General features: G+C 49.8%; 8 protein-coding genes across 8 annotated transcripts; 3 read left to right on the top strand and 5 right to left on the bottom strand.

Moving 5' to 3' along the window:
- Positions 1–36: 36 nt before the first annotated feature.
- On the bottom strand, positions 37–5,577 carry utp10 (snoRNA-binding rRNA-processing protein UTP10; the record flags this gene model as incomplete). Its single annotated transcript, XM_040952601.2, has 3 exons — positions 37–479; positions 537–5,131; positions 5,201–5,577. 3 exons carry the CDS (start codon positions 5,575–5,577, stop codon positions 37–39), a joined length of 5,415 nt encoding a protein of 1,804 aa, XP_040816925.2.
- Positions 5,578–5,874: 297 nt separating this feature from the next.
- Positions 5,875–9,304, top strand: N7455_012609 (uncharacterized protein; the record flags this gene model as incomplete). The annotated part of the gene is made up of 3 exons (XM_065606934.1): positions 5,875–5,895; positions 5,949–8,306; positions 8,357–9,304. The coding sequence occupies 3 exons, from the start codon at positions 5,875–5,877 to the stop codon at positions 9,302–9,304; spliced, it is 3,327 nt and encodes a 1,108-aa protein (XP_065460100.1).
- An 857-nt stretch (positions 9,305–10,161) lies between these two features.
- N7455_012608 (LLM class flavin-dependent oxidoreductase) lies at positions 10,162–11,508 on the bottom strand (the record flags this gene model as incomplete). The annotated part of the gene is made up of 1 exon (XM_040952755.2): positions 10,162–11,508. One exon carries the CDS (start codon positions 11,506–11,508, stop codon positions 10,162–10,164), a length of 1,347 nt encoding a protein of 448 aa, XP_040816991.2.
- Positions 11,509–12,302: 794 nt separating this feature from the next.
- N7455_012607 (uncharacterized protein) lies at positions 12,303–12,552 on the top strand (the record flags this gene model as incomplete). Its single annotated transcript, XM_065606933.1, has 2 exons — positions 12,303–12,480; positions 12,503–12,552. 2 exons carry the CDS (start codon positions 12,303–12,305, stop codon positions 12,550–12,552), a joined length of 228 nt encoding a protein of 75 aa, XP_065460099.1.
- Positions 12,553–13,408: 856 nt separating this feature from the next.
- On the bottom strand, positions 13,409–14,245 carry N7455_012606 (uncharacterized protein; the record flags this gene model as incomplete). The annotated part of the gene is made up of 1 exon (XM_040952789.2): positions 13,409–14,245. One exon carries the CDS (start codon positions 14,243–14,245, stop codon positions 13,409–13,411), a length of 837 nt encoding a protein of 278 aa, XP_040816871.2.
- Positions 14,246–15,779: 1,534 nt separating this feature from the next.
- Positions 15,780–16,565, bottom strand: N7455_012605 (uncharacterized protein; the record flags this gene model as incomplete). The annotated part of the gene is made up of 1 exon (XM_040952652.2): positions 15,780–16,565. One exon carries the CDS (start codon positions 16,563–16,565, stop codon positions 15,780–15,782), a length of 786 nt encoding a protein of 261 aa, XP_040816715.2.
- A 402-nt stretch (positions 16,566–16,967) lies between these two features.
- On the top strand, positions 16,968–18,708 carry N7455_012604 (phosphotransferase enzyme family protein; the record flags this gene model as incomplete). The annotated part of the gene is made up of 4 exons (XM_065606932.1): positions 16,968–16,983; positions 17,039–17,334; positions 17,393–17,768; positions 18,068–18,708. The coding sequence occupies 4 exons, from the start codon at positions 16,968–16,970 to the stop codon at positions 18,706–18,708; spliced, it is 1,329 nt and encodes a 442-aa protein (XP_065460098.1).
- Positions 18,709–18,864: 156 nt separating this feature from the next.
- Positions 18,865–20,325, bottom strand: N7455_012603 (uncharacterized protein; the record flags this gene model as incomplete). The annotated part of the gene is made up of 4 exons (XM_065606931.1): positions 18,865–19,187; positions 19,256–19,722; positions 19,935–20,092; positions 20,158–20,325. The coding sequence occupies 4 exons, from the start codon at positions 20,323–20,325 to the stop codon at positions 18,865–18,867; spliced, it is 1,116 nt and encodes a 371-aa protein (XP_065460097.1).
- Positions 20,326–21,179: the final 854 nt, after the last annotated feature.

Here is a 21,179-nt window from a genome sequence, read left to right as displayed (position 1 = left end):
AAATGCAAATTTTGTACACAATCATAAACACAAGCTCTAAGTCAACATATCATCGAGACGTTCACCAAGCACCTTCTCAATCTGCTTAACCCATTTGCGGACTTCTCTCTCAACGCTCTCATCCTCATCTTCCATGAGCTCGCTGATGTAAGGCAGCATCTCTGGCAGAAGTGCCAACCACTCCTCACCAAGCTGCTCCGTAAGAGCCTGTTCGGTCTTGAGGGCTGCGAGACGGGTGTGGGGGCTGTCGCCACCCGCGGAGCGGGCGTTAGGCGCAGACGAGGGGCGGAGGTATTTCATCAGGGCGGAGTTCAGCTCCTTGTGGTTATCAGTCGAGTCGGCGGCGATAGCCAATTCGGTGATTGTGGGCACGACGTCGGCAATGACCATGTTCGAGGTGGTCGTGGTGGTTGCGTGGCCGAGTTGGGCGATGAGGGGACCGGAGATGCTGGCGAGGTGGGAGGGGCTTTGCCAGAATTCTATAGTAGAGGTTAGGGGTTGCAATAAGCTAGATTGGGGGGAGAGAGAAAACATACCATCCTGGTCATGCTCGAAGGACTTGCGGAGCATACGAAGGGCGGCCAACCAGAGGGACTTCTGGGCCTTGGAGGGACCAGTCGTGTTCAGGACACTGACAACGTTCTCCAACACATAGCTGGAGTACCCGGTGACAATTGACTGGAGGGTACCGAAGAAGACCTCGAGGAACTTGTAGAAAGTCGTGAGGCGCGAAGTTTGAGCCTGTTCCTCCTTGGGGGCGCCGGTAGTGGCCCACTCAACGAACTTGAGGAAGATGGGGCGGAACGTGCTGTCGTTCAGCTTGTAGATCATCTTGATAGTAACATCGTTGAGCGCCGTTTCGGCCTCATCAATAGCAGTCGATTCGAAGATAGCCTTGTCGCCAAGGGCAATTTGCTCACGGCGCAGATCAAAGGCCTTGAAGAGAATCTTCGTAAGGACGCTGATGTTCTTAGCAATGGTCGACTTGGGGTGCTTGTCAACAGCAATTGTGACAACTTCCAAGAGTTCGTTCACAGCAATGGGGCCAGCCTGGACGGCGTTCTGCCAATTGCGATCGACGGCGCCGAGAGTGGCACCAACATCCACCTTGCGGGCCATCAACCGCAGGGACTCCTGGCGGCTTTCATCACTGCTCTCCTCGATGTCCGCATTAGCAGACTTAAAGGAAAGGAGGAGCATCTTGTCCAAATGACCAGCTGAGATCATGAATGGCAGGTGAACAAAGAGGGCAGAGAAGAGGGTAAAGATGGCGTCGTGGAGTCGCGAGTTCTCCTTGCCAGAAACCAGACTCAACTCGAGCAATTCCAATGAACGCTTGAGGGTATCCGGAAGGGCGGGAATCATAGCTTGACCCAGCACCTCGGCCATAGAAGCCAGGCACAGGATACCCATGTAGCGAATGCGGTCATCAGATTGGCCGAGGCAAGATTCACTGGCAACGACTCTAGCGGCAGCAATGACTTTGGACGGGTCCTTACGACCGTACTTGTCGGTGATGCGGTCAATGCACGAAACAGCAGCATGCTTGAGCAGGATATCCGGAGACGACTCGACAATGCCAACCAGGGTGGGCAGGAAGTCGAGAACACGGATCTGCGACAGGTTGTCACGCTCGGGGTTCTGGCGGAGGCGGGTTTCGAGCAAACGGAGGACCTTGCGTCGAAGCTCGTCATTGGGACCCTGGAGGAGAACCTCAATGGTATCCAAGAAGTCGACAAGAGACAGAGTGCTGAACAGAGCACCGAGGACCTCACCACAAGCCTGGCTGACGGGCTTCATGCTCTGCACAGCCTCGCCGATGCTCAGTACCTGGGTCAGGACCCGGGAGAAGCAAGCACGGGACTGGTCAGCAACTTCGTCGTCCGCCTCGAAGGCTGTCTCAAGCTTAGACTTGAGAGAAGAGTGCTTGAACAAGTGAGCAAGATCACGCAGGAGATCAACGCAGATGCTCTGGGCGTCGCGTCCATCGTCACTGCCAATTCCAAGAAGGACCTGGGAGATACCTGGCTTGGGCTTAAGAGAATCGCTGACCAAGTTCAAGTACTTGCTGTAGGTGGTAAGCTCCACGACAGGTGTGGTGTCCGAGACCAGACCAGTCATCAGAGTGAGGACATCCTTGTCCGTGGAGTATCGGTTAGCGAGCATTGCCAGGACAGCGAACAAGAAGTCTTGTGTTCCAAGCTTGCTGATCAAGGCGTGGAAGAGTCTCAAACGGCGATGCGAGGGGATGTGCTCGAAGGCGGCAGTGAAACTGAGTAGCAACTCGGAAGTTCCGGAGACAACATCCCTCTTCTGGTTACGCAGCGATTGGATGAGGGCAGGGACAACTTGGTCGATGGTCTGGTCAATGACCGAAACAGAGTAGTCGTCATCCTTGCGCAGAACAGTAGTGCCCATGAAGGTGAAGATCGGCATGACGCTGTGGAGAACCAATTCAGGCGCAATGACAGACAGACTTCCTACGAGAAGAAGAGCCCCGTTCTGAACCTGCGGGCTATCAGTTGTTCGCACACAGTCCACCACCAGATCGGCCCTGATGGCAGATGTATCGAACTGCGGCTTAGCAGATCCTTTGGATGTGTTGACAATAGCCAAGAGACTTCCCAGAGTCAGGCTGAGGAGATAGCTCATGCCAGACTGGATCTGCGACTTGAAGTGGTGAAGAGCAGCGAGAGTCTGGAACAATCCATCGACAAGCTCGGGGTGGGTTTCAGGGGAGGAGCTGTCGACGATCTCCAAGATGAAAGTCATCTTGTCCATCAACTTGCTAAGCTCTGCCTCGTCCTTGACAGTCATGGCAATCATGTTGCTCTGGCTAGTACGTCTCCGCTTCGGTGCAGGACCAACAGACTCAACGTCAGTAATAGAGACAGGAATCTTTTGCACGAATTGCTGCAGCACAGCACCGGAAAGTTCGATACTGCGAAGAACATCTCGGCAGTTGTTTGCCAGAGAAGCGGCATTGGCCGGACCACCAAGGGAGATATCGAGCAACTTCTCGGATGCAGCCAACTGACGGTCTTCAGGGATCTTAGCCCAGATATGTTTGATCTGGCCAAAGCAAGCCGCAACAAAGGACGGGCGCAAGTTATCGCCGGAGCTGACATTGGAGAGAAGGACATCGACGGCGTCCTTGTCTTTGGATGTGACAATAGCAGCAATCAAATGCTCTGTCTCAGATGCCACAATGCGCTCCTTGCTGCAAATTTCCTCGACTTGCTTCTCGTTCAAGCGACGCCAATCCTCGAGGACCGGGAGAAGCTCACTGGTCAGGGTTGCAGTAGAGACCTTCTCCACGCAATTGACCAACTTAAGCAGGCTAATCTTGGGTGCGAAAACTGGCATCTTGACAACGTGAGAGCAGATGAAAGTAAAGAGGCTAAGACGGAGAGACTTCTTAAGTTCGGTTGCGCCTGAAGCTTCAGACAGCACGTTGCCCCGTAGAGTAGCTTCGACAGTTCTACCAACATGGTTAGAGTCAAGGATAGACTCCTCCAATCCTGGAAGCAATGCGCGCTCCAACACCTTTTGGGAATCCTTGGTGGTGAGCCATGCAACACTAGTAGATTGCTTGCCCTTGCCGTAGATCGCGTCGTGGGCCCATGGCTTCGAGCTGTCACCGGCATTGGTGTTCTTTTTGTACAGAGAACCGATAACAGCCAAAACGCCAGCAGTCTCACGGCGAATCCGTTCGGAAGGATCAGAGAGTGCCACGAACAAGAATGGAAGCAGTGCCTGAGGATCAAAGCCTGCGGGTGCCGATGAAAGAACAGATGATATGATGTTCAAAGCAGCAATCTTTGTTCCAATGGGGTAGTGGCCAGCAACAACTCTGATAAAGAAGGACAAATATTGAGGGGTCTTGGTCGCCTGAGACTTGCCCAAGATTGGCAAGTTGGTGAAAAGCTCGATGTTCTCCTCAGAGTCCACCGCCAAGGCGAAAACGCGTACCAGGTTATCGAATTCGATGATGGACTGTTTGGAGAGGAACGAGGATGGGAACAAGGGCTCTTTCGTCAAAGACTCCAGGGCTGGAGTAAAGGCGTCCACCTGGGGCTGATCGTCCGCATCGATCATATCCACATCTTCGATGGCCTGTGCTACAACGGGGGCCTCAACAACGGTCTGAAGGTTGTGTTCCAGCGCCGAGATGTTGAACGAAGATGCAGTCAAAGTCTTCTGGAAAATGGGTTGCAGGGTTTCCGACCGGTTGAATCCTTGAACCAGCTCAGCAAGCTGGGTCTGGGCATCCAAAGACATTCGGCGGGTCTCATCTGCATTGGAAGCTGCCTCGAGAACCAGGCTCATAGCCTTGGCAATCTCGTTCTCGCCAAGCATCTTGCGTTCAAAGACGGAGGCCAGAATTGCAAGACGAGTATTGTCCTGCTTGTCAAGATCAGTCAAGCAGCCGGCAATGATACCAAGTAACAAGTTAGATGTCTGATATTGCGGCGCGATTTCAGAAAGTTGGCCGATAGGGTTCTCGAGGCGCAAAATGCCCTTCAAGACCTTTTTCGGGATTGTAACAGAGGGCTTCTGCTGTGCAAGGACTGAAAGGCAAATCAGACCAGATATCTTCGTATCTTCTGTCCATGAACCCACAACACTCTCCATTAGACCCTCGATAACTTCGTTTGAGAGGAACGCCTTCTGTGCCAGCACGACACAAATCATATAGCAGCCGACGATCAATTCCGAGACCTTTTTCATTGTAAAAGCGTTGCTCAGTACCGGCAAAATCCGCAGAAGGATATCTTCATGTTTTTGCTTCTCGGCCTCTCTTCTCCCTGAGCGAGCGCCATCCAACATTTTCGCGACAGCCTCAGTAACAATTCCAGCCCAAAATGCGAGTAGTGCATGGCTTTGGGCCTGCTGCCTGCACACTTTCAGGACGTATTCATTTAATTCGGAGAAGAAAGCCTTATTCGTCGCTGCGCTGTGAACAAGCGGGTGCCTTGGCGGATTAATGAGACCATTCTTGTATGGGGTGAGGACTTTGAATGTTGGCGTAAGGGTTTCCGGAAGGATAGATAGAAGGTTCAAAAAGAGAGGCGTCGTGTGATACGGCAAGAACGTCAATAGTACGGCTGTTGTATTGAACTCGTGGATCCTGCCATATAAGTTAGCCACCATATCTCACATTTCACGATCCGTACCACCCCTCGCGAGTTTTTCTCACCTGAACCTTCTCACAAGCCAATCCACAGCTTTAACCGCAGGACTCAACTGTAGCCTGCCGCCAACCAGAGCCAGGAAAGCTTCAACCACAGTATCCAATTCTTTATTCTGAGGTACGTTCATCTGACTGCGGTCCTCCGCTTTGCTCTGCTCGCTGAAGATCGTGCGATCAAACTCTGCAAACCGGGGGTCCAATGAGCACAACTCCCGGAACCCGTCATAACAAATATCATAGACCGCATCAAAGTCTTGAGTGCCGGCGACCTTTGGGTCGAAAATAAGTGACTGTGAGTGTGAAATCCGTTGCGCCTTAAGGTCAAGCTCGTGTGTCGACTTGGCCGCAATTTGCGACAGCTGCGCGGCGAGAGACGAAGCCATGGTGAAGTCTCTTTTGGCGGGCTGTTCCGCAGACTTTTCTTCGTTGTTTTGTATTGATTCTCACACAATTGCGCAGTGACCCATATCCCTAAGACTCTTGACAGTAGTCTTTCTTTCCTTTTCGAACCGAAGGGCAGGCGGGTTCAAATAATTTGAGGTAAGTCTTAAGCTTCTGTTTGACCGAGAGCAAACGGTTGACTTTTTTTTTTGCCGGCCAGCTCGACCGCCCATCGGAGAATCATTCTTCCGTGTTATCAGCCCGCTGCTCGACTCGATAAGGAAGATCGAGCCACCACGATGGACTCATCTGGGTCTGAGGTAAGTTAGCCCTCACTTACAGCTTGGTAGATATTCAACTGACCAAAATAAAGGGTGTCCCACAATTCTCCAGCTTCCGACCTCCGGCCACCGCTACCGGCTCAGAACATGAACATCGCCGGCGTCGCCCAGACCATCGTCAGCGCGCAGACCGGAAAGAGTCTCCGCGATCCCGTCGCCATGAAAGGCGCTCGGATGGTGGTCGTCGAGAGGCGACAGGTGGAGAAATTAAGGAGCGTGTGAGTGGGGAAAGAATTGACGATGTAAACGCTGCAAACGATGAGGCAGACAAAAGATTTGTCGTCGACAGCCGCGGCGACCGCGACAATACACGTTACGGCGTGGATCGTTACGAGGTCCCTGCATACCATCGCAATGGCAATGGTTTTGTACTTGGGCTGCCTAACCAGCGCATTGATTACAAAACGCGATATGACCAAGGTCCTCTTCTCCTTCTTCGCCCCGACTCGGGCTTCTCTGCAACCTCTGCAGCCAAGCCTCTCTCCGCCGAAACCCTCTCTGCTTTGTCCATCAATCTTCCCACTCGCCTCAAGTCTGATCTTAATGCCAAGCTTGCTGCTCAGACCCAACATTCACAAAATTTCATCTCAGCAACGGTCTCATCTCAACCCAGTGCTGCGGAAACCGCCAACTTGGACAATGAACCACCGTCTTATCGCTCCATCGACGATCCGGCCAAGTCCGAAGAAGTCACTGAGGAGTTTGATGCAAACGCCTTCACTAGACTTGCTCTCGAAGCTGAAATCCTGAATCGCAATGCCAGGTTGAACAGCGCAGTGGCACAACAGCCTAATGACATCCAAGCATGGATCCGTCTTGCCGAGCATCAGGAAATCGCTATAACTGGCGCTAGATCTGGTGACCGGACGTCCTACCACGATGATATCCAAGTTGTGGCAAGAGCCAAGCTGTATGTGTATGAAAGAGCGATCAACGCCAACACACAGAATCCCGAACGCGACCACCTCTTGCTGGGCCGTATGGAAGAGGGTGCGAAAGTCTGGGATGCAACAAAACTCGCATTAGAATGGGACGCAGTCCTCCGGCGCCACTCTGAGTTCATCAGTTTATGGATTCAGTATCTCGACTACTGTCAGACTGACAGCCGGGATTTCAACTTTGACGGTTGCTTTAAGACTTACGCCTACTGCTTGAAGATCCATTCACGTGTTGGCTTCGGACCACAGAAAACCTTTATCAGATCATACTTGCTGCTCCGTTTGACCCTATTTCTTCGAGAATCCGGGCATGTAGAACTAGCTGTCGGTCTATGGCAAGCAGTGCTCGAATTTACCTGCTTCCGCCCAGCCCATCTAATGGGGAAGAAAGAAGAGGCCCTGGTGGAATTTAAGAAGTTCTGGGCAACTGGGCATATTCGAATTGGAGAGCCCCGTTGGCAACCCTGGAACAGTGCACAAACCCACCGTGCTCCTGTCAACGAGCGTGTTTACACTTCTGAGGCGGATATCCGAGACTTGTTCCCAACCTGGGCATTTGCAGAAAGAGCAAGGATGTTGAAAAATCGCATGCCGTCACACACCTTTGATGAATCCACAGAGAATGACTCTTTCCGAGTGGTCCTTCTTGAAGATTGCACGCAGATACTGCTATACTTCTGTGACTTGGAGCAAAGCCTGGGTCCCCTAGTTGATGGCTTCTTGTATTTCTGCCATTTGCCCCACTCGACATCACCTGGGAACATGCACACCAGCCGACTGTGGACTGGTGATAATTTCCTGCGAAACGAATACATGGATGATCCTCGAAACACAATCGCGGACTGGATCACCTTTCAGAAATATGCCGCAACCACAACCCTGGAACCTTTCGCATTCCCTCACCATACCTTCATACACACCACCGATACCCTTTTCGCCGACCCAAATATGTGGTTCTCGGCTCTGACGAAATGGGCTAAAACCACCTCCCATTCTTCCTGTGTCATCGATCGCGACTTTGTACTCTTGACTCTCCATGCCCTTGCCGATGTGTTCAGAGACAGTCACTTTGCTGAATACGCTGTTGCAGTAACTTTTGCGTGTGACAACGCTCTTGGCAAGAAATATGGAAAGCGACTCTTGAAGGAGCGATCATCAAACCTCAGACTTTACAATGCCGCTGCGCTCATGTATTGGCGGACCGGTGAACTTGACATTGCTCGCAATGTGTGGTCCGGCGCTTTGTCTATGAGCCAGAACTTTGACGCTCTCGAGCTCACCGACTCTGCACTTCTGTGGAACTCGTGGATTTGGGAACTGCTCCACGCTGGGCAAAAGAATCGAGCATCATACCTGTTGCAAGCTATGCCGTATAATCGAGTCCACTTGCTATCATACGACACAAGCGATGAAATCGAAATTAATCAAACCAATTTTCTCAGGGTCAAGAAGGCAAGTGTCCATCCGTTAATCTCACTGAGCGCCATGCTAACCATTCACAGTGCTTGTTTGCCGCTCAGAAAAATGCGTTGGACTTCAGGAACATGCAAGCCTACGCCGCTTACGTCGACTGCTATGCCATCGTCCTCTATCTCATGGGCGAGCAACTTGAAGACGTCCTCGAGGTCTACAATAACGCCATCACTTCCCTTAGAGTCCTGCCCAGGACCTATGATGATTTCACGGTGTTCGGCGGAGAATTGCTGCACCAATCTCGAGCCCGAATCCTGTACCACTATGTGGAGACGCAGAGTGGCCAATTTAGACCTGCCAACGTTCGCACGTTCCTACTGGATAGCCTAGAATGGTGGCCTCACAACACCATGTTCTTGTCGCTTTTCAAATGGAATGAGGCTCGGCTTCATATGAGCGACCGAACCCGCGATATCTTCGACGTTACCATCGGGGCGAAAGCCAGGGCCGCCCTGGATCTACGAGGACCTGCCCCAATCTACCGTGTGCCCGTCACAACTCACCTTTTCAGCATCTACGCTGAAATGGGCCGCCCTCTCATGCTCGGCTCGACCTCCCACTCAATTCGGGCGGCTTTCGAGCGGGCGATCGGTGATGCCGGGGCCGTCCCAATCGGGCGAACCCCAACACGGAAGAGTCCCTTCGAGCTGGCAAGCTCGACCTCCGCGCAGAGCAACCTCACTATCTGGAGGTTGTACATCCTCTACGAACTGTACGCGGAGTACAACGTCGGCCGCGCCCGCGAGATCTACTTCCGGGCCCTGCGCTCCTGCCCCTGGTCGAAGGAGCTGTACCTGCTCGCCTTCGAGCACTTGCGGGCGGACTTGACCAACCGCCTGCCCCCTTGCCGCCTCAACCAGCAGGGGGAGGTCAACCCTTCGGGGTTCGACCCTGCAGAGCTTCGGGCTCTGTACTCAGAGATGCTGCGCCGTGGACTTCGGGTCCACTACCATGTGGAGGGCTTCTGGGCCAAGTAGGCCCAGAAGGGGGGTGAGAGTTGGGGGGTGGGGGAGGGGAGGAAGGGGAGAGAACAGTGGGGAATCCAGATTACCGAACAGGTGGAGGGGGTGCTTCTCAGATCCCCTTCACCTGTAAGTGAGAGTAATGTCAAATTTTTCTGAGAAGTGACAATTCCGTGCTTTAATTGTGTGGTCGTAGTGAAGTATATGTAAGACTCCACCCAAAGTCCAACGGGGATTTAGCAGCATAGCCGCGTGTGGAAACTAGCGATGCTGTAAAGACTGTCTGGACGGAGTCTATCAAAGCTACAAAATCCAGAGTCCGTATGCATTGCATGTTGTCCAGACACGAAGGGTTACCAGGGCGGGACTTCAGTCCAAACTTCCAATACTTGTCATACTGGAGAGTTAGATGAAATAGGACGACGCCAATCCCCTTTAAATGCGATGACGGGCATAGTCATTGCAATGCCGAGCGGAGAGCTCAAGAGACGCGTTGGATATTTAGCTTTCCCACGATCTTCTGGGCAGTGCAAAAGTCCACGGCCATCGTTCTGTCTAGACGTCTATATAAAACACGACCTTGACTATACTCAACCGTCTTTCTTAGGCTATCGAGGCGCCCAAGGCTAGGTGTCAGGCTCTGGCAAGCGGTACTTAAGTTCAGTTCACATACTTTTCACCAATTTGACTAAGATGGAAACAGGCCTGATGTAGTTCAAATACTTATGGGTTGAACTCCATGCAGCGACATGGCAGGTAAATAGGACACAACAGTTACAATAGGCCTACTATATGAACAGAGTCAACGTATCAATCAAAAGAATAGTAAATGTCGCTATTGCCGTAATATAATCTATCTTGGTTACGTACAATTACGATGCCTCACTAAAGAAACGATTCTCGGGTCTCGCCAGACCAAAGTGTTCACGCAGTGTCGAGCCCGTATAGTCTTTGCGGAAAAGACCTCTTCGCTGAAGTTCAGGAATCAATCTATCCGTCACCTCTTCCAGGCCCTGTGGCAAGAACGGGAACGTAAATGTGAAGCCATCAGAAGCCTCTTCACGCAACCACGTCTCCAACTCCTCGGCGATATCACTTGGCGAACCGAGGAATGTCAGCCCCGAGTATCCACCATATCGTTGCGCAAGCTGGCGGATAGTGAGTCCCTCTTTCTTTGCCAGCTTCTCAACAGACTCCCTGGCCGTCTTGCTCGCGTTGGTCTCGGGAAGGTCATCCGGCAACAAACTATCCGGATCAAGTTTACTGACATCCACCCCAAGCGAGATTGACAAAGAAGCGATGGCACTGTCGTAATGCACCAGACTATCCAATTTAAGTCTCTTCTCCTGTGCATCTTGCTTGCTGTCCCCAACAATAATCATTGCCGCGGGTAAGATCTTCAACTGGCCTCTCTTCCGTCCCGCCTTCTCTACTCGGCCCTTGATATCCGCATAGAGCGTCTTCGCACCCTCAATATCTTTCGGACTGCAAAAGACGACCTCGGCAGTCTCAGCTGCAAGCTGTCGTCCTGGCTCGCTTTGTCCTGCCTGAACAATAACCGGCCATCCCTGCGGTGGCCTGGCAATGTTCAACGGTCCTCGAACCTTCAACTCGTCACCAGCGTGGTTTAACACGTGCATTCTGGCAGGATCAAAGTATTCTCCCGTCTCGACATTGCGGGTAAAGGCATCATCGGCAAAACTATCCCACAGTCCCGTGACAACATCATAGAATTCACGAGCACGCTTATACCGATCACCATGAGCCAAATGCTCATCGAAACCGAAATTATGACTCGACTCCGGGTTTCCGGTAGTCACAATATTCCACGCCGCTCGGCCATTACTCAAGTGATCGAGACTGGCAAATCGCCGGGCAACATGATATGGCGCGTCATAGGTCGTACTCGCAGTGGCGGCAAGACCAATCTTTTCCGTTACGGAAGAGAGAGCGGAGAGCAGAGTAAAAGGTTCGAATGAAGTAACCGTATGACTGCGCTTGAGAGCTTCGACGGGCATGTTCAGTACAGCCAGGTGATCGGCCATGAAGAAGGCATCGAACTTGGCGGCCTCTAGCTTTTGAGCGAACTGGACGATGTGTTTAAAATTGAAGTTGGCGTCAGGATACGAGCCCGGATAACGCCAAGCACCTGTGTGCAGCGAGACTGGTCGCATGAAAGCTGTTAGGTGCAGCTGGCGGTTGGGTTGTGGGTCGGTCATCTTGTGGTTGATTTGGTTGTCCTCCGGGTTATACTTTTTTTTAATCTTGGCAGATCGGATTCATATATAAAGCAATTTGGAATGAGAATAGCTGTGATTCCAAGCTTATATACCCCGCTTGACTCGGGTCCACATCTGTTATGGTATTTCCAAGCAGATTTATAAGCCTGGCTCACTTGGACGAGATATGGCGTGCTTGGAGCTGCGTATATATAGTTGTCCGCGTAGAGTGAAGTACAAAACCACCACCTGTCAAATACAACTATCCCAAGCGTTATAGTTTGTCTGACGACGTTTTCAAAGTTAGGCTAATTATATTTTCAAATATATCAAGCATAGTAACCTTGGAAGTCAACACAGCATTTGGACCTTTGACATTATATCCTAATTAACAACCAATATAAACATCAATTTGTAGGGTATTTCCAGTATTCTAGTTGTAACACTACAGAAGCAATATGGACATCAATAAGGGTATTGAAATAGGTTGAGACAGAGACAATGAAAGGGGAAAGGATGAAGATATGGTGAAGGAATAGTGAGAATAGTGAGGATACAATGAAGATAAAGAAAACAAATATCGTACCTTCCTCAATTATGAATAGAAGTTGCCTGTAAAGCCTACCCTCCGTCACCTTTACCTTCTTCGTCTTCCTCGCCTTCTACCTTCTCCTTCTTGCCTTTAGATCCTAACCTCTTCCTACCTAGGCTCATTTCACTTTTTCAAGTCCACCCTCACTCGACCAGCTCGACAACTTGAGACTTACAACCAAGATCTTCGAAAGGGCGACAAGATGATGTACGAGGCGGCCAAACAACAACTGTTGAATTGCAAAGCTTCCATCCCGGAGCTTAAAGATTTCGACCTGGGATTCGGAAAGGTCTGGGCCGCTTCATGCTTTAGGACAGGCCAGACCCCTTGCAGTAAGAGTGACGAGTACCATCTTCCTACCAACTACGATAAATACATATGTAACTAACTATGTACTGATAGACCACCGACGGCCATATGTTGAACCAGTCCCCATTGCCCAAAAGCTTTGAGAACTTGGAATTGTGCATTTCAGGACAGAAATCCGGATATTCCGAGGGGCATTACAACGCCTTAAAAGAGGCAGAAGTGGAACACCGGTTGATTTATGGAAAAGTCGTTGCTGCTGCAACAGTTGAGCATTCAGTCATTTCTTAGGACAAGAATACCTTTTTCGGCAGGAGCGGGGACTCGGGCTCATTAGTCTATACCAAAGAGAGTCACGTCGTGGTTGGTTTGCTTCTTGGAGGTCGCCCACGTCCGCCGTGTAGTGCTTCGTTCACACACATCGACAATCTCATGGAAGCCATCAAGCACATCAACGGGACAACTGGTGTTTGATTGCGAGAAATCTGATAGGCCCTAGTTTAAGCTACTAGTTGGCTGCTGTTGTTTTGCTTTGCTTTGATTATAGAGACGAAAAGAGATTCTGCCTTGCTCATACTTAGAATCGGGTAGCTTGGTTCGTACTGTTGTAAGACTTTCGTAAGTCAAAAAGAAATTGGTAAGATGACTAGTGCCAAGGTCGATGGCTTGCTATGGCGGCTCGCTTAGGAGGCTGATTTGGAGTATTAGTATCTAATCGCGATATAGTAAAAACGAGCATTTCGAAGAGTTTGTTAGAGGTTCACTGGCTTGGATTTCATGGTCCTCTAGGATATTACCTACACAATTGTGTAAATTAATGTCCATTAGAACGCATGCTCGGTATCTCACCAGTCTCCACGTATTCGAGACCTTCTATTTCACAAGTCACGCGTGCTTTATCGGCTAGCGCCTTTGTATGCTTAACTGACCCCCACCAGTCCCGAAGTTTCGGAGTCAATTGTACAAATTCATCAATAGAAGAGTTCACCATCCTCATGAACTTCATCGCGGTGAACTAGCTATCTTAAAACAAGCAAAAGCGGCAACAGCCAGTGACACCGCGCCCAGAAATGTATCTGCACCAGTCCCGATACGACTTGAGAGTAAGTCGTCGTTTACCGTATCGCGCGGTATTAGATTGAACGTTGTTGCAATTGCCGACCATCCTGCAATCGCGGGAACAACCAATGTATCGGCCATTCCAAAGAAATACTCGAATGGAAGTTTTGAAGTCGACGACAGGGCGAACGTTAAAGTGAGAGAGTACAACTCTAGAAGGCGATGCCGGCGTCCAGACCCAAAGCACGGCAATGTCAAGAGAACGAATCGATAGCATGCGTGTGCAAATATCCACGATTTGCTGACGGCAGTGAAGACGAACAAGTTATCGTGAACCATGACTGTCTTCCATCCAACGCGGTGTCCCTGTTGGACGATCCAAACGAAGAGGGTAACGCATGCGATTTTGCTGCACATTCCCCGAAGGGTGCCGCCTGCTGGAGTCCCGACCATCATGCCAATGTTTGCGTACACCGCAAAATTAACATAGGTCGTAAAGGCGGGTAGAAACCTCGTCTGCAAAGACCGATCCGCAACGAGGAACGCCAGGATCGAGCCGAGGCCCAAGGGAAGCAGACACATGGTTTTGATCATTTCCCCGAGAGTAGCTGTTGTGTTAAATACGAAGATAGTCGCGCTGACCCCAAGGACGATGAGCAAAAGCAGGCGCGGGTTTCGAAGAGCACACCCATAGGTGAGGATGAGGATGATGGTAAGCCATACGTTGAATGGGATATCAACGTACGGTTCAAACGCCGTAAGTAGTAGTGAGAAAGCCATGAGATGAGCCGCGTAGTTCTATCCGGAGCTTTGACTTGAGCTTCCCCAGTTGTCGTGCGGCCCCACGCCTAATTGTTCCAAAACGTGGGGATAATTTAACCCAAGAACAGTTTACTGAGATGCTAGAAAAACCAGAAGTTGGCTATGTCCGAAGGAAAGATGGAAAAGACGAAAAGCGTAGCATACCCAGATATATCGGCAGGCCTACCTCATATCGGAAATACGGAGTACTTCGTAGATGGCAAGATATTTAGGATAATCGTGGCACCGCCTTTCCGCCTTTTCACCGCCTTTTCACAACACACTACCTGGGTACCCGGTGTTAGCCGGAAGATGATGACTAACGGCGCTAGGTGGGTGCAAAATAGCGGCCCTCCAATAGTTACGGGTGGAAAGAAAAAGACGCCCGTTTCTGGCGCCAAAAGTGGTCATTTTCGGCCTCATTTTCACAGGTCCCCATATTCTACTTGTAAATGACAGTTTTGAGGCATCACCATATAGCAGTCCTTAATTCTGCAGCTCTGGCAAGGTTTATGTTTAAAAACATTCAATCCACTCTGTTCTAATCACCATGAAAGCTTATATACAAGAAAATATTGAACGAGGTGTACGTTATTGATATTCAAACCGCTAGCTGTGCAGAATGGCACAGTAGATCAATTCAAAGGAAGGGAAAGAAAACAGAAAACAATAGAACCCCCTGCTTGCATGGCGGATCAGATACCTACCTACAAATGTAGGAAAACCTTAGACCTCATAATGAGCCAAGCCAAGCAAAGAGCAAAGGAGCGAAAAAGCACAAAAAGCACAAAAAGCACAAAGGGCCAGAAAAAAAGGCAGCCTTGAACAAGACGATTAGCGTAAGCCAAGACCGTTGAATTCATCGTAATCGAACTTAAGTGGCTCCAGTGACGCGTTTGATGTCCGAAATAAGGTCATCAATGTGAGTGAACAGAGAAGTCCTCGGCTTCACCACATTACCCGCAAAAAGCAAACCAACTACTACATGACTTCCTTTGGTATAGACCAAAGAACCGGAGTCTCCAGGCCTTGCAAAAAACCCAGATTGGGTGTCACTCGGCATGACCGTATGTTCCACTGTCGGAACTGAAACTTCCTTTCCTTCGATGATTTCGTGCTTGACAGTAGCATCCCGAAGGGAGTATTAGTCCCCCTCGGAGTACCCCGATTTCTGACCCCAAAGGCAAAGCCTTACGTTGTCGACCTTGTTGGGTACAGGTGATCTCTTCAGTACATGCCCATCAGGAGTCTAATGAACAGTTAGATTCAGCGTAGATAGTAACACTTTCGATAGCCAAACTCACAGTATTTGACGATAACCGTTCATCTGGAACCTCAATCAAGGCCCAATCACAGTTGGTGGGCTTTTTATGTCGACCGCCCTCGATAGTTAAGGCATGTCTGACTCTGAAACCTGACGCAGCCCAGACCCTCCCGAATCTCGGGTCGAAATCTTCAAGGTCGTGGATAAAAGTTTGACAATCTACCATCTGGGTTTTCGCATTTTCATACATCATCCGATCACCTTTTCGGAGCGGTAGATCGTTCGTAGCGAGCTAATCCCAGAGAATGTAACTTGGGGTTCGAATATCAGCAACTTCTCTCGGATCGCCCGAGGGCTTGGGTGATAGACTTTCAGCTCGCTTGCTTCTTGGTCATCGGGCTGGATTCCTTCCTTGCGCCATCTTTGTGCACCTGTGTCGAACAAGGCACTGGGTGGAGATTCCGGGTTCGTGTCAAGGCTGTCAATAGAGGACGTGTCCGATTTGGTACCAGAAGAGCCATCCAATCTCCCAGAAGAGGGATCGCCAGAGGACGCGTTAGGAGTAGCGCTAGGATCTTTCTGGCTGGAGCTGGAGATTTGAGGGGAGTCACTCTCGGAGGGATTCTCACACAGGATGACGGTTTGAATGTCACTGTCATACTGGGTGGGCATATTCCATGTAGCGCTTGTACTGGCTTCGGGATTTCCTGGGGCACGTGGGCTAAACAAATCGGTGGGTGGAGATTTGGGTCCTGTTGCAGTGGAAGTCTCAGGCATGATGACGTTTTCGATGACAGTGTCACACTGCGTGGAGATGCTGGCTTTAAGCTCGTGGTTTCCTTCTGCGGACGGGTCGGTCAAGGTTGAGGGTGACGATTTGGTCTCAGTGCAAGTATCAGACATGATGGCAGTGTCACTGGCAGTATCGAGCTGTGTAGATCTCTCCGATGTATCGCTGATTGGAGATTTAAAATCTGCCCGGGTAGATAGGTCGGGTAAAGTTGTGTGTAGAGGCTTGAAGCTCATCCCAAGCATGATGATTTGATGGGAGAAATGATAAAAGCGGAGTGAGGTAAAAGAGAAGGAGAGTGGAGAAGGATATGCGGCTCGACGGCCTTGGCGAACCTTAAATTCAGCTATGCCCCCGGGACCGCCAGATCACGTGCTGACTAATCGTCCCACAGGGGCCACTGTCTGATGCTCATTCACCAAACCAACCTTTTCAGCACCAATCTCATTTTTAAACCCCTCAGTTTATATAATAATCTGATGCTCGTGAGCTCAAGTGCCATGCGCTTTTCTGGAAGGAGACAGCATCAGAACCAATACATTTCATGGAAAATGTGCCAACACCGACCGATTCGCGCGTGTTTGGTGCTACGTTCGAAGTACAATACAAAACCAGAAGCAATATTACCGGTCAATCTTTAAAGCTGCATGAAACCGCTCTTCGGTTAGATAAGCATGCCCACCTGAACGAGACTTAACATCTTACTCATTCGCATCAGACTGGGATTCCAACGATGAATTCTTCAAATTCACGCGTGGTCGGTTTATTGTAGACGAGGTGGAGAGCCTTCAAAGGAGAGAGATTAAATTCGACATGAACACGGTTGCAAGAGTCGCAGCAGACTCGGTCGGGGCTGCTGAATGCATTTCCGTCACGAAGTACCCCGACGGCATGTTCAACAAAACATTCCTCATGACTATGGAAGATGGCCGAGAAGTCGTAGCCAAGGTGCCTAACCCCAATGCTGGCGTTCTACACTTTACCACGGCCAGTGAAGTTGCCACGATGGACTTTGTAAGTTCATTTCGAACTCCATCGCCGCCAGATCCTGCTAATGCGACTGGGTTGGGAGGCTAGCAGAATTCTTGGAACACCAGCGCCCCATGTCCACGCATGGAACTCACAAGCAAAGTCGCATCCTGTTGGGGCTGAATTCATTATCATGGATAAAGTTGAGGGTGTCCCGCTGTCTCAAATCTGGAGCACGATGCAACTACACCAGAGGCTCAAAGTGATTATTGCTATGACCATGCAGAAGAAATGGCTAAGCGTTTCATTCTCGCATTACGGCAGCCTGTACTATGCGGGATATGCTCAGTCTTCCGCAGGCAGCCACTATGTCAAGGATGGCATGGCCGTTAAACATTCACGGTTTGATATTGGCCGGGCTACTGGTCGAGACTGGTTTGACGCGGACCGATTAAGTTTAGATATTGAGAGAGGACCATGTACGACAGTGTGTGTAACTATCTTCTTCTCGCGGGCGCTAACGAGTTTGTAGGGCCTTCTCTAACGCAATACCTGCAAGCAATCGGAACGCGAGAGATGAAAGCAATCCAGTCTCTGAAACCACCAAAGCAAATTGCCTTATTTTGTGGTCCAAAGCTCTACCAACCCCACGCTGAAAATACGCTTATTGCTTTAGCATCGTACTAAAGGATCGTCAATGCCCTTACCCCAACGCACACCTCCATCGCCAACCCACGCATCTGGCATAATGATTTGCATGATGACAACATCTTTCTAGACCCACATAACCCCGAAAGAATTACAGGTATCATTGACTGGCAGTGTTGCCACATCTCGCCCCTCTTCAACCATAACCCCGACCCAGCCTTCCTAGACTGGGGTGGTCTTGAGCCTGAGACGCTCGGCCTAGCACCAAGGCCAACACTGTCTGGGCTTTCCGCTGAAGAACGGTCCGCGGCTATGCGCGAATATACTATTCAAAATGTGTTCCTTGGATGGCGAAAGCTCATGCAAGGAAAAAGTCCAGACTTATATTACGCGGTCGAATTTCGAAAGACGACAGCATACGAACTGATATTTCTTGCCCATCGCATGTTCGAATACGGCGAGGCGCACTTCCTATCGCTTCTAGTCGATTTGAAGGACACATGGGCGGACCTTTCTGGCATAACTAGCGACATTCCATTCCCGGTTGACTTTTCGGAAATGGATATTGAACGCATCAAGCTTGGTAGCGATGATGCGGCAGCAGGAACTGAGCTTGTGTCTGAGGTCAAGGAGGAATTGGGCGATCTGTGGCCCGACAAAGGCCTTATCGAACACGAGCGATACGATGGATGTAAAGCTGCCCTTGACGAAGTCAAAGGTCAGGTACTGGAGCAATTGGCTGAGGCCGACGAGGAGAGAGCTAAGTATTAGCGTTATTGGCCATTTGAATGATCTCGTGCTTCGGAGGTCAAGTCTCGTTCTCCCGGCCGGCCTATTTTGGGCTACATGCCACATATTGATGCTTTTTGTAGGTTCAATTGCATGCGTAGCTAAATGTATACTACCGTCCCTAGATCATGACTCTATTTAAGAGCTCCCTGCCAATTCGGCCTCAATAATTCCCAAACCGTCGCCCTCCCGAACCCAGAATTTTAGCACTCGCAAACCAACAGACGTTAGCAGGTCACTCCAGCGCTGACGAGTTCTCTCTAATCCACAGCAGAAAACCATCACCGCGATATCTGTCATACAAGGCAGCGAGCGAGCATTCTTATCAGGAAGAATATACTCCTCCATGATAACCTTGGAGAAACCGCGCTTCATAGCCGGCTTTAAGTTGTTAAAAATAACAGTCACTTTCTCATCCGACCAGTCATGTAACACGTTCTTGAAATAGTACGCGCGTGCCCCTGCGTGTAAAGAAAGATTTGTTAGCCCCAACCAAATGCATATATGCTCACATAAAAAGTAATATTACCTTTCACCGGTTGAACCTCAGCGAAGAAGTCATGCGCAACAGTGTCAATAGAAGCCGCCTCTAGATCCAGTGCTTCACGTGCTTCGTCAACCACAGATGAAAGATCCTCCATTACCAGTTTACCCGGGGCATCCGGGAATCTCTTCCTAAATCCGATCAACTCATGACCACGCCCAGCGCCAATGTCTACCAAAAGTGGTATCTCGGCAGTCATGTCCGGATGATCGAGAAGACGTTCACGAACAGGGAACCAGTCAGCCCAGTGTGGACGATTACCCCGATGTCCTTCCATGAAGCTATTGAATCGAGTCAAAGCTTCGGGGTTCTGGCAGAGCCATGTAAATGCACCTATTTTCAGATTGTGCGTGTATTGAAGAGGAGCGAACATGGGATCATCTGGGTTGCGATAGTTGGTGGATTGGAGATATTCGGGGACTTTCTGGATTGAGGGCAGGAACTCAAGGAACCTGGTTAGATTAGTATACTGAGATTCTGTTTTTTTCTTAAGTACAATGTTTGGAGCAGCCTCACATCGATCCCACAGCTCCAATTGATGTGTGCTGGGTCATTTCTCGGGATAGTGCGGTGGGTAGGTATTCGCTGGGAGCTGGCTCTTCTACGAAACCATTGGCGACTAGAACTCGCATAATGCGCTCTGGGAGCAAGTTAAATCTAACACCTTTCTTTCTGGTTTTTGGGTATTGACTTGCCGACTAGAAGAGGGTCTGCGGGCTTTGCTGCAGCTAATTTGGTCAGAGTGACTGGGACCGTGGCCTGAGCTAGCACGGGGAATACATTCATATCATGGGCCGTCTTGACGGCCATGAGAATGATTGGCTTTTTAGCTTGGTCATTAGTACAATATCCCAATGATTAACTATAAAAGATTATCTATGACTAACAGAAAAGCTCAGTTTGATGATCGCATCTCTGGGTCGTTCTAGGGCACGTGCCAGCTGGGCGGCCTTGTCCTGCGCTTCAATTCGAACGGTATCGGTTTGAGTTGATTCATACGAATCGAGTAAAGCCTTGGTTTCTGCCAAAAGACTTTGGAGGTGTTGGATATCCATTATATTCAAGTATTATAATCAAAGAGGCTGAGAGGGGAACGGCAGCAGGCTGGAGCAGCAGGGGCTTCAGCTTAAATATTTTTCTACAATAACTCACCCTGGAACGGTCATGCTAGGTAACATAATATGTAATATGTAGACGCAATGCGCCGGATTCGATTAGCACACACCAGATATACACACCATCACACAAAGAGTATCCATCAGATGCACACTATCTCCACTAAGGTTTAAAGAGCGGGGCAATGGTGAGGTGGTCAAAACCAATCCAATCAAGTATACATGTCCTCCAATCACCTTTTGTGTAAGCCTACAATAACTTCTGTCAAGAAAATACTTTCGTTTAAACGAGACCACAATTCTTACTCAGGGAAGTGAACTTCTCAAAGCATTTACACTCGAGATATGTGATGGAATAGTCATTTTATATGCCGTATACTCCTAGAGTTTATAGATTAAGCTCTGGATTTGGGCTCCTCTTGGCCCCAACGCTATAATGGAGGCTCGTGGGGCCTCCCTACTTTATGGGCTTTTTGGATTATACCATAAATTGATGCGTGAGCCTGCAGCATAGCAGGGGTTGCATATTAATTATTGAAGTTAACTTATATGGTGCATGCACATCCTTACCGGCTTTGGTGTCTTCGGCGTCTTCGGCGTCATCGGTCTGGCTAGTCTGGGTGTTTTCATCAATCTCACACCCAGGATCATCGTCGTCGAGTAAATAGATCCGAGATCGAATGGTTCGCGCTCATGACAGGATGTATTTGACTCTGCGGTCTCGAGACACTCCCGCACGTCCCGAATACTGTCTCTATTATTATGGAACAGTTGAACACTAGATATAGTTGAGC

The sequence above is a fragment of the Penicillium solitum genome (assembly GCF_028829755.1).
Source record: "Penicillium solitum strain IBT 25940 chromosome Unknown utg000009l_segment0_segment0, whole genome shotgun sequence".
In the NCBI taxonomy this organism is placed as follows: domain Eukaryota; kingdom Fungi; phylum Ascomycota; class Eurotiomycetes; order Eurotiales; family Aspergillaceae; genus Penicillium; species Penicillium solitum.
This window is presented reverse-complemented; position numbering and strand designations above follow the sequence as displayed.